General features: G+C 33.7%; 1 protein-coding gene across 2 annotated transcripts in view; it reads right to left on the bottom strand.

Annotated features, from left to right (window-relative positions):
* Eif5b (eukaryotic translation initiation factor 5B) overlaps positions 1 to 12724 on the bottom strand; it is a 59912-nt gene that overhangs the window by 28481 nt on the left and 18707 nt on the right. For both annotated transcript variants that reach the window (XM_046440380.2, XM_046440381.2), the window contains exons 3-7: positions 12553 to 12637; positions 11212 to 11887; positions 9437 to 9648; positions 8916 to 9066; positions 63 to 161 (exon numbers count right to left, since the gene is read on the bottom strand). In XM_046440380.2, coding sequence (XP_046296336.1) covers positions 63 to 161; positions 8916 to 9066; positions 9437 to 9648; positions 11212 to 11887; positions 12553 to 12637 — 1223 coding nt within the window. The remainder of the gene's footprint in view (positions 1 to 62; positions 162 to 8915; positions 9067 to 9436; positions 9649 to 11211; positions 11888 to 12552; positions 12638 to 12724) is intronic.

Here is a 12724-nt window from a genome sequence, read left to right as displayed (position 1 = left end):
TTTAAAAGTTATAAGAAACAGGCAAAATAGTTTCTCAATCAGCCGCTATTTTATAAACAAACCTTCTTTATTTTCTAGTTGCTGTGGTGTTTTTTTCTTCTTTTTATCTTCATAAATTGGCCTTTTCTTTGGCAAAGAGTCTTTTGATGGCACTTCCACACCTAAAGGATAAAAATGGAAAACTTCAGGTTTGTATCATTTGTATGTCATCTCAGAATCAGTACTTAAAAAGGTAATATTTCTTTCACCTCATACTACCAAATATAAAAAATGGCATTCAAGGAAAACCCTCTTTAAAATATCAGGTCTTAAATTTATGAGTAAGACTCCACACAGTGAAATCTTTCTCACATCAATAGTCCCTGGAAAAACATTAATCTGTTATCTACTCCTAAAGATCTGCTTTTCCAAAATGTCACAAAAATGAAATCTTTTAGTCTGGCTTCTGCCATACTGGATTTGAGAGTCATGCACTTGGTTGTATCTATCAGTATCACTTCTTTGTATTGCTGAGTAGCATTCCATTGTATGAATGTACCAGTTTATCCATTCACTAGTTGAAGGATATGTGAAATGCTTTCATTTTGAGGCAATTGTTTCTGCACTAACATTTCTTTTGAATAAATGTTTCAGAATAGGAATGATGTAAGGTAAATACTACTCAATGTTGTTTACTTACTTGAGGTCCTGAGGACCAAACTCAAGGTCCTCCATATGCTATGCAAGCATTCAAGAACTAAGCCAAAGCCCCACCCAACACATTTAATTTTTATCAAAAAACTACAGTTGATTTCCAGAGTGGCCTTACAATTCTGCATTCCCACCAGAAATGCTGTTCTGCATGCTTGTCAGCATTTGATAAAGACGGGTTTTTATTTTTTCAGATGTATGTTATTCTAATAAATGTATAGCGCTTCCTCATTGGGGTCTTAGTGACTAATCATGTTGAGCATTTTATTCACGTTTATAACTTCCTGGTGAGCATGGCTGCTTAAATCTTTTTCCTACATTAACACATAAAGGTTTTCTTCTTGTTGAATATGAAGAGATCTTTATATTTTCTGGATATTAATTCTTTGTCAAGTATGTGTATTCTTTTTTGGCATGGAGGATTGAACTCCAGGGCACTTAACCACTGGAATTCTCTTAATGGTGTCTTCTGCAAAGAAAGTCACCAGACTTCCTCAAAATGTATTATTTCTCCCTTTTATGAGTTATACTTTTATACCTAATCACTTTTTTTTGGCCTTATACAAAACAGCAAGATTGTCTCCTGTGTTTTCCTCTAAAACTTTTATAGTTGTGTATTCAGTTAGGTCTAAGGTCCATTCTTCAGTAATCTGTCTATAATTAGTAGGAATTAAGATTTTTGTTGTCATTTGCATTCGAGTATCTGATTATTCCAGTACCACTTATGCAAAAACTAAACTTAGTTTATCCATTAAAATACCCTTCCCCTCTAGGAGGGAGGAAAAAAAAAAGACAACACATCAACTAACCAATATAGATTCTCTGTTCTCCCAGTCTATTTTGTTAATATCACACTGTTCTAATGATTTCCTGTGGCTTGAAATCCAGTCCTGAGTCTTCCAAACTTGTTCTTTCCTTTACTAAGAGTACTTCTGGCCATTCTAACTCCTCAGTGTTTTCATACATTTTGAAAGTAATTTATAGATGTCCACAAAACATGCTGAGATTTTGACTAGGATAACACTGACACTGCAGATTAATTCTGGAGAACTGATTACCTTAAAATAAGTCTCATGATTTGTGAATACAGTATTTGTCCATTTATACAGGTTTACTCACTGCTGTTGATATATTCAATACTATTTTATAGTTTTAAGCATGTAGATCCTACAAATATTAGGTTATAACTATTCTGATTTTTTAAATTATCATGATAAACGTTACTGTTTCAATTTTTTATTTTCAATTATTAATTGCTAACATAAAGAAATACATCTGGTATCTCCATAATGGTCTTGTATCTCCAACCTTGTTGATCTCACTTATTAATGCTGGGCTGTTTGGGGTAAAGGAGTAGAGATTCCATGGGATTTGTTATGTAGATAACCATCATCTGTGCATAGACAAATTTACTTGTTTCATGGACTAATTTATTTAGCCTACCAGCAGTTAGGAACATTCCAGTGCAGTGCTGAATGAATTCAGTGACAGTGGACAAACTAGGTTTAATGTCATCTCGCCAAGTTAAGGTTTAGAATTCTGTCTTTAACCATTAAGCATAATAGCTGTAAATTTTTGTAGATATTGTATGGACTTTTAATATATATGGGAGGATAAGATTGACCAAATAAATTTTCTGCATTTATTGAAATGGCCATGGATTTTTCTTCTTTGGATTATTGATTAGCAAAATATATTTATTGATTTCCAAATATTAGTCCAGCTTTGCATTTCCAGGACAACCACACTTGATCATGACAGATTTCTCCTTAGATGTAAATATATATAAATACATAAATATGCACATATATTGCTCGAATCAAAATGCTAAAGTTTAGTTGAGAATTTCTATATTTAAGCTCACAAGGGACACCAGTTTGTATATTTCCTCTCTTGAACTATCTTTATCTCAGTTGGCAACAAGGATAATGCTGTCCTCACAAAATGTGTTGGGTATTTCCTAATATTCACAACAGGTCCAACTTCTTTAAATATTTATTAGAACTCCTTGGTGAAATCTAGGGGGGTTGGAGTGTTCCTTGTGGGTAATGAACTCAGATGAAATTTAAATAGGATATATAGTCCTATATTTTAAAAACAGTTATATCACTGAATATTCAGATTGTGTTTCTTGGTAAGTTTTGGTACTTTGTCTTTTTAAAATGGCTCTATTTCATCTAAGTTCCTAAACTTCTGGGTATAGAATTGTTCATAGTTATTCCTTATTATTCCTGCAAAGTCTCCATGCTTCACTCCTAATATTCGTTGGGTTTTTTTTGTTGTTTTTTTTTTTGGTACCAGGAATTGAACTCAGGGGCCTGTGACCCACTCTAATACTGGTTTTAAGCTCAACTTTTTTTTAGTATAGCTAGTGGTTTATCAATTTTACAGATCATTTCAAAGTTTTACTGATTCTCTACTAGTTTTCCATTTGATATTTCATTATTTTTAATATTTCTTTCCTTCTGCTTATTTTGTTCCTTCAGTTTAAGATGGACTCTTAAACAAAGGATGTGAAACCTTTTTTTTTTTTGGTATCTGAGGCTATGTTTCCCTCTATGAACTGTGTCAGTTGCATGCATCTCACAAATCTGGATGTGGTATACCTTTACCTGAATTCCATCCAAGGCTGTACCTTCATTTTCATCTGACCCAAGACAAATTTTCTTGGGTTTTCTCTTTGACTTAAGGGTTAATTAAAAGTATATTCTTCAATTTCCCCATATTTTTGTGTATTTACAAGATATTTCTATTATTCCTTCTTAGTTTAATTCTGTTTTGGTACAAAAAAAACATTATACATGATTTTAATTCTTTGAAAGGCTTTAAAACTTGTTTTATGACTCAAAAAAATGACCTGCTTCAGTGAATGATATGAATTTTAAGTTAGACACATACATACAGGATTGTTACAGCTTTTTTGGAAGATGAACTTTTTATTGTTATATAACTTCCTCTTTATTAGAAATTTACTTTTTCTGATGCATATTTCAGATTAATAATACAACTCCAGCTTTCTTTTGATTAATGTTAGCATTGTATCTCTTTCTATCCTTCTAATCTGTACTGCAATAATTTAAAATGGACTTCTTATAGATGGCATATAGTTAGTTCTTGTTCTCAAACAATCTGCCTTTTAATTGGTATGATCAGATCATTCGTATTTTAGGATTATGGTTGGTTTTAGGCCTATTATTAGATTTCTTCTTGTTCTCTCTGTGTTCTGTTCCTATCTCCCCCTTTTCTATTTTCTGTAGGATTATCTAAATATTTGGTATGTCACTTTGCCTTATCTACTAGCTTAATCAATTTTAGTGGCTCCTGCAGGGATTAAAATATTCATACCTAACTTTCCACATTATATTTAGAATCAATATTTTACCTGGCACATGAGCCACTCAGAGGTAAGTCTAGGTCTTGTTCATTGGTTTATATCATAGTTCAGTTCTGGAAGCTTTGGCTATGCTTCTTTGGGTCTGTTCCAAGCATACACAGCTTCCTGGTGAGCCTGGGAGTAATGTCAGTTCACAAACAGTTGTAAGAACCTCTTTCTCCAGCTCTCTTCTCTCCAGTTTCCCCTACATGCTGTGGCTCCCAGGAGCCCTTCTTTCTGATTCCTCTGGCCAAAAAGATGAGTCTCTCTTCAGGTTTTATGTTCCAAAGTTGTTAGAAAGTTTCATATAATTGGGGCTGCCATTTGGCGCAAGCAGCAAAAGAGAAAGAAAGAGTAAAAACAAAAATAATGGCAAGTCCCTTCAACTATCAGAGACCCCATTCCTGGCTCCTCCAGCCAAAGTAAAGCAGCCAAATGGGCCCATCATTCTAATGTTATAACAATGATTATACAACAATGTATTCAATTCAAAGAAAACCAAATAACTTAAAACTTTTACAGATGAAAAGATGGAAATTCTGAAACTTTTCCTCACATCCCCCTCAAAGACCACAAAAACCTCTGCTGTCATTATGTAATTCCATAAATTTGGGACTATAATTGACTGAAATAGAACAAAAAGTAGAAAAGCCCAAACTAGGCCACAGTTAAGAAGATAAACTCTACTTTTAACCTGTTTTTTTTCTCTCACAATACCAGAAAGACAAAAACAGATTCCATTCTAAAATCGGCTCTTTCAAAGTACTTCCTTAGTAGTAATGCAAAATTTGCCACCACTTATATATCTTCTGAAAATAATTATAATTTATCAGTTGTATTTTGCCTGACACACAGTATCAAGGACTAAAGTGGACAGGCATTCTGCCTTATAGATAAATAAATAGCATTAAATAACGTGCTGCAAGTTTCTGCAAAGGGCTAACGATCTCCAGTTAAACAAGGGATTTTGGTCTCTGAAAGATATGGTGAAATAGGACAAGAAAAAAATGTTTAATCTCGAATGAATTCACAAACAAGTTTTAAGTATATGCTGGGCAGAATTAAAGCCGCCCCCCAAATAATATTAAAGATGTGCCTTAGATTAAGGACTCTGAAATACAGAAATTATCCCAGGTTAATCAGGTAGGTCCTACTTAATCACATGATTCTCTAAAAGTCAACAGCTTTTCCCAGAGTGGAGTCTAGTGTTAGAGTACATGTGATTATGAAAGATGGGAAAGAGTGATGCAATGGTACTGGCTTTGAAGATGAAGGAAGGAAGTCATCAGTCATGGAATGTGGGTAGCCTCCAAAAGCCAGAAAAACTAGGAAATATATTCTCCCCTACAGTGTCCAGAAAAAAATATGTAGACCTGCCAATATCTTACCCGACTAAGATGTGGGTCAGACTGCTAAACTACGGAATTGTAAGATTAAAAAAAATGTGCTATTTTAAACCACTAAATTTGTGGTATTTTTAACAGTAATGTTAGAAAACTAGGACAAAGTAAACAGACATTTTCATTATCATTACAAAAAAAGTTAATAACACTTTTGTTCACTTTGGCCAGCTTAATAACCAGATAAAAGCATATGCAAGGAAGATTCAATAAAGTAATATGGCCAGAATGAAAATTTTTCATGTCAAGTCAGTAATCTGTTCTTATTTTAACTCATGGTTCTTATCCAGCTTTAAATATTTGTTTTAATATTTTCCCTTAAATAGAGCAAATAAATAAATATGGTTAAATCAAGAGAGGGCAGAGCAGGGCTGGGGATGTGGCTCAAGTGGTAGCGCGCTTGCCTGGCATGCGTGCGGCCCGGGTTCGATCCTCAGCACACATACATACAAACAAAGATGTTGTGTCCACCAAAAAATGAAAAATAAATATTGAAATTCCCTCTCTCTCTTTTTTTTTTTTTTAAAAAAAGGGAGATGGCAGAGCAAATCGAGATCAAATCTTATTCACAAGTACCATTACTAAGTCTAAGGAAATACATCTTTAACAGTCAACAGCTAATGGTAAATTCCAGCAGATATAGGAAACCAATAAGATGACAAACACTGAGCAACATTAAGAAGAATAAGAAGAAAGATCAGGGTCACAGATACCATTCAAGAAAATGTCTCTTCCAAGTATGTTCTATGTTATTTGACAAAAACACAATCGTATGCCCAATTCATTTTAAGTTAAGCTTTCCATCTAATTACCATAACTACATGTCTAACTACTCCTTAAAGTAGCATTTCTGAGACTGGTGATTACTCCCATCCTAATTGCTTCATGAGTGGTTTTAGCCTTTCGAATAGTCACCAGTCACATCTGATGTTTGTGCGCTAACAATACCCAAATTTATTCTCTAATTTCATTTTTTTTCCCAAAAAAAGTATATGCCCAAATCAGAATAAAATTTTCTGCAATCTAAGAACTGTATTTCTCTACATCTATTGCCCCTAGCAGACATATAATATATAATTAAAGAGGTAGTCACACAGACAGTTTTAGATCTGGGTCACTGAGTCAGTTATTTAAGCGCCATGATTCACCATATCCTCACCTATATGTTGGGACTAAAAAATATATGTTAAGATTTTACAAGGGGGAAAAATAAACAATTTCAAAAGTTCATTAAAGCATCAGTTATAAACTAAATACACAATAAAGTATAAATATTACTATAATTATAGCCTAAGTCTCAAAAGGAACTATAATATAAAAATCTACAAATAATGGAATAGGAAATTAAGGGAAGACCCAATATAGTCTTCTTGATGGAGCAAACACACTATTTTAAACCGTCTTATTTGACAAAAACAGAATTTGTCATCTGTAATCACCATTAATTAATGAACACTCTTAATTACAAGACTCCCTGAGACTTAGCAGCTGATTCCAGATCTAGGGTAGAATACATACAAGATAAACCTGAGATATCTTATTGTGTGAGAGAGCAAAAACCAATCAAAGATCAAGTAATGTGATTTATTTATTTGGGCACCAACCTGAATGAACTGCCACTGGTCAAAGATGTTATGATATGAGTATCAAACTATAAAAACTTCAAAAGATGAAAACACATCAATTATATGAAAATCTATTAACCTGGCACCCATACAACCAAAACACAAAATTAATCTCATGGGCCACCTATGGAGGCTACCATGACACCAACTTTTTATTTTGAAAACTAATAAAAAGAAGTAAAGAATTAAGCACTTATTCTGGATTTCATGTATGAACAGTATTTCAGGAAGTTTTTCTTTAGAATCTAGCTAATTTGATGCAGAAGAAATGACAAAATTAGATTACCAGTCAATAATTCCTAAGGAATACAGGATATAAAATCACCAATTAGGCATTAAAAGTCTTAGGTTAAAAACTCAATGAAGGCCAGGCGCTGTTGCACACACCTGTAATCCCAGCACCTCGGGAGGCTGAGACAGGGAGATTGCAAGTTCAAAGCCAGCCTCAGCAAAGTGAGGCGCTAAGAAACTCAGTGAGACCCTCTCTCTAAATAAAATACAAAATAGGGCTAGGGACATGGCTCAGTGGTCGAGTGCCCCTAAGTTCAATCCCCGGTACCAAAAAAAAAAAAAAAAAGTCAATGAGGGCTGGGCACAGTGGCACACACCTATAATTCTAATTACTTCAGAGGCTGAGGCAGGAGGATTATAAATTTGAGTCCAGCCTCCTTAATTTAGCAAGATCCTGTCTCAAAATAATAAAAAAGGACTGGGAGGGAGCTCAATGATAGTGGGCCTAGGTTCAATCCCCAGTACCAGAGAAAAAAAAGAGTCAATGCCTCAATGCACTAACCAATCTTGACGTCACTATAAGAGAGACAGCCAGATTACGTGTCCCCTTAACATGAGGCGAGAGAAATATACAGCATCAGTAGGAAGCAACCAAATCACTGGATTTAGGAAATTACAAGAGACAGAGAAGTATATTTGCCAACATCAGACACAATTAGACAAGTCCAGAATATGAGAAATTCTAAAGAATTATCTAGTATTATCCACAAACAAATGGCAAACTGAAATTAGAGGGTAGAATGGAGGTGATGTTAGTGAGACAAATATATCAATCAAATGCAATCTGTAGATCTTATCTGGATCCAGGTGTGAACTATTTGTAAAAAATAAGTGGAAAATATTAAAATATGGAGAGAAAAATCAGATATAAAAAAATTGTTTTGCTAAATGTCACAATACATACTCTATTTATGATAAAATGTATCTATTTATGATAAAATGTATCCATCGTCTGTTAGATACAGAAACTAAAATATCTATGAGTTAAGGGAAAAAAAGGAGGGAGGGGGAAAAAAAAACCTATCTGGGATTCCCTTTTAAATATTCCAGGACAAAAAAGGAAGCAGAAGGCTATAAAGCAACAATGGAAAATATTGATAATTACTGAAACTTGTTGTCAGGTACTCATTTTATTATATCTCTATTTTTGTTTGGGAGGGTTATTTATAGAAATGCCATCATTTACACATAAATTTTTGACCTAATAAAGAAGCCATCTTAGGCTCAGGTAGTGGCTGAGAGGTGGAACGCTGGCCTAGCATGCATGAGGCACTGGGTTATATCCACAGCACCACATAATTATAAAAATAAAGATATTGTGTCCACCTATAATTAAAAAATAGACAATTAAAATAAATAAAGAAGCCATCTTCCTAAGGAATGAAAATACATCATATATTTCTCATGTTTTAACTTTTTCACAATATTTCACAGGAATTTTCCTTCTGATTCAATTCTGTTCTCCTTAACATTGTAAGAACAGAACTGCATGAGAGAAGCTACCAAACTATTCAGCTGATTAAGTGTACAACTTACCCTGAGCTTGTAGAAGTTTAAGGGTAGCTTCAGCTCTGGCTCTGGCTTCTCTCTGGGATTTAGTTAAAAGCTTCCCTTCTTTTTTTAAACGTTCTTTTCTTTCTTTTTCTTTTTGTTTTTTCCTTTCTCTTTTTTCTTGTTCCAATCGCTCCTGTGAAAGAATACATATCAGATAAATATTGTATTAGCTAAAAGAACTGTAAAATTTAAAGTAAATAACTCAATAAACAAAAGTTCTTTAGATAAATGCAAAGTACTACTGTGAGATTCTGAATGAAAATGTTGTACACTATTATCAATTAACATCAGAGGAGATTACTGTCAATAATACATTAGCAACCTTTGTCTCTACATGAGGAAATAAAAGGTAGGATTTTTTTTTCTTTTCATAACATTATCTATAACAAAACAATAGTATAACTAAATTGCTATACAAATAGCAATCTTAGAAACTGGAGATACTGCATAGAGATTTTAAGTAAAACATAACATTGATGTTGCAAACTTCATAAAACATATACCTCTTCTTTACGCTTTGCTTCTAATTCTTCCAGTCGTTTTATGCGTTCCTCCTCTTCCCTCTTCTGTCTTTCTTCTTCTTCTTTAAGCTTAGCCAGAGCTTCTTGCATAGCTTTTACAGTTGCTTTGCTAGGTCCTTTTTTCTTCTCTTTTTCTTCCTTTTCCACCTTCTTTTTCTTTTTATCTTTTTTCTTTTTGTCTCCTTCATTGTCGTCTACCAAAAAGAACAAAGATAAAATATTATTTTTAAAAAAAATGTTCTTTCCTATAGAGATAATGAACAAATCCTAGCTAGAGTTCAAAGACAATAATGGGCCAAGACTGATGCCATCAGTGGGCTAGATATGTGTGTGATCAAAGCATCCTGAGGGGGCTGGGGATATATAGCTCAGTTGGTAGAGTGCTTGTCTCGAATGCACAAGGCCCTGGATTCAATTCCCAGCACCACAAAATAAATAAATAAGTATATGCATGTGTGTGTGTGTGTGTGTGTGTGTCCTGAGCACCTGAATATTTAGAACAGCTCAATATAACCTGCAGTTGGTTTGCTGATGTGCCTACAATGCTGGTGTTGGTCTGAGCTATCCTAGTAAATATGAGAAGACAGAAGGATTCTGGTGGCAGCAGCAGGATGGCAATATTGTAACTCAGGTTTCTCTTATACCATGCATGGTACCTGGGCCAAGTGGCTGGCACATGTAAGATGCTTATCTGAAGTTCTAAAGAATAGAATGAAATAAATGCCATTTAAGTTCTTTAGCTAGTTTCACTTTTACAAGATGGGGATGATGATAATTATGTCTACTTTAAGGGACTATTAAAAAAGAATGAAATACAAAAATATACATAATTATACTCCAAAAAACCTAATGAGTTTAAAAAGTTCTGAAGCTACTTTCAAGGTGTTTCTCCTCAAAAAAATTCAAGAAATAAAAACTTCAGTGGTTAAAAATTTTTCCACTGCATGTTTTGAAATCTAAAGAAAAACTATTCTAAATTTTAAGAATAAAGTGCTTCTGTGTAAATCATTTGATCTTTAGCTATTTTTTCCTCTAGGTAAGTGAAGGAAATTGAGTAGAATGTTTTTCTTTAACTGGTTCTAGTATTAAAATGTGCTTCGTTATTGTTTACATGATGTTAACTAATTTTAGTATTTTAATTTTACTTTTCTATTTCACAGACCATACTGCTTTTACAGACAGGAAAGGATTTAAAGGTATCTGACACTGAGTTTTCAGAATAAAGTTTTCTTTAGCAATTTAAACAGTCTATTAACAACAAAAAAATAGTTTTTACAACGAAATTCTATAAAACCACCCATCTGGGAAAATAAAAAATTTGAAAGACATTTTATGCTATATATGTAAATGCATAACAATGAAAATCAAGCAAAAAGTTGTTAGGATTTTTTTGATTGTTTGTTTTTTGACATGCTGGGGTATGAACCCATGATCTCTGCACTCTAGGCAAGTGTTCTATTACTGAGCTACACTTGCAGCCCAACCTGTCTCCCTTAAATATATGCTACGTTGCCCAGGCTGGCCTTGAATTCCAAAGTACAAGCAATCCTCCTGCCTCAGCCTCTAAGTAGCTAGAATTTTGAGTGTAGTAGAAGCTAGCTTCTTAGACGTAATTTTTGAAAGGCTTCTTATTATTTAAAGTTCCTTTATAACCAAGGACAAATAACAAAATAACTCTAGGGCACAGTGATCACAAATTAGGACTGGGTACAAATCAAAACATTTTTGTGCTTTCCCCTACTGCCCATATTACCAACCTTCAGCAGCTATGGGAGTCTCTCCTTTCTCCTCAGAGGTGGGGATAGCTCCAGTGTCAAGAGACACTTTGGATTTTCCAGTGTCCTCTTCAGATTTCTTTTGAAATTCTCTTTGTTTACTCTGATCCTTTTTACCTGTTTCTAACTCTTCTTTTTCTTTCAGCTTCCTCAGTTTTGCTTTTTCTTCATCTCGTTTTTTTCTCTCTCGCTCTTTCTTCTCTGCTTTCTTTTGGGCCACTGTCTTAATCTTGAAGGAGGAGTCATCATCTTCATTCCCGCTCTCTACGTTAGGACCTGGCTTATTTTTTTGATTTTTTTTCTGTCCTTTTCTAGACTGCAAAAATTCATCTGATTCATCGCCACTTTCACCAGAAGAATTTACTCTGGAACGTGCTTTAATTTTTTTACTGTTATCCTCATCCTCCTCTGACCCATTCCATTTTTTATTTGATTTTTGAGCTTTCCCTTTAGCTTTTTTTGAAAGTTTATTACAGTCATCATCATCATCACTCCCAGAGTTCATTTCCACTTTTGGTTTTGCAGTCCTTTTTGATTTTGAATCTTTATCCTCTGATTCTTCACTATCATTATCATCAAAACTGTGTTTTTTGCCCTTCTGTCCTTTCTTCTTTTTATCTTGTTTTGAGGCAGATTCTTCTTCATTGTTTTCTGTTGGCTAAAAATTCCCATTGTTAGAAACATTAACATAATCATTTTCATTTTTTAAAAGTAACTGAGACCCCTCAGTCATATGCTTTACTAAGTACACATTTCTTAAAATTCTCTCAAAATAATTTCAAAATAAAGTTTCTTATTGTTTGTTTTCGACAAAACAACAAAAAAGCTAAACAAAGCACCAGAGGCTTGACTAGTCCTGAGATATCTCACTATACACACATTTTAAAATCTAGGTGCTCTGAAACAAGCACTAATCACCAGCCTACATTTATTAAATGGCATAGAAAACCTAAGGGAAAAACTTAAAAAGAAAATTATGTATAGGTTTCCCATTATTTGAGGCTTAAATAAATTCAAAGGATAAAAAAGAAAATATAGAAAATTAAAGGTGGAGATGGAAGATGACATCCTATGTCCAAAAACATACCAATTTTATTAGTAGGCAACATTCAACAAATACCTTTAGATTCACAAGTAACACATTTTTGTATCTGTGAAAGGTTTTAAAGTACATTATTCTTTCCTAAAATTTGTTTTCTTCCTTTGCATCAGATTTTATAAACTAATATATCTACATTTATACATTTCCAAATGCAGCTCCCAAAAACAGCACTGGAAGAACTAATGGAACATGAAACACAAATGGGTAAAATAATGTTTCACCTTCACAGCAGCAGTTTCTCTGTCAGCTTTGATGCCTTGAGCTTCCAAAGACAATTCTTCCAGTTCCTTCAGAATATCATCTTCACTAGAAAAAGAATACAACACATTTTTGAAGCATTTGAATAGTTTATTAAGTGAATCCAGTACCAAAACCAACAAAAATCAAATGTAT

The sequence above is a fragment of the Marmota monax genome, unplaced genomic scaffold, assembly GCF_021218885.2.
Source record: "Marmota monax isolate L192 unplaced genomic scaffold, Marmota_monax_Labrador192_F-V1.1 WCK01_AAM20220418_F8-fsc00210, whole genome shotgun sequence".
NCBI classification, from domain to species: domain Eukaryota; kingdom Metazoa; phylum Chordata; class Mammalia; order Rodentia; family Sciuridae; genus Marmota; species Marmota monax.
Note: the sequence above shows the minus strand (reverse complement) of the source record. Positions and strands in the feature narration are given on the sequence as shown.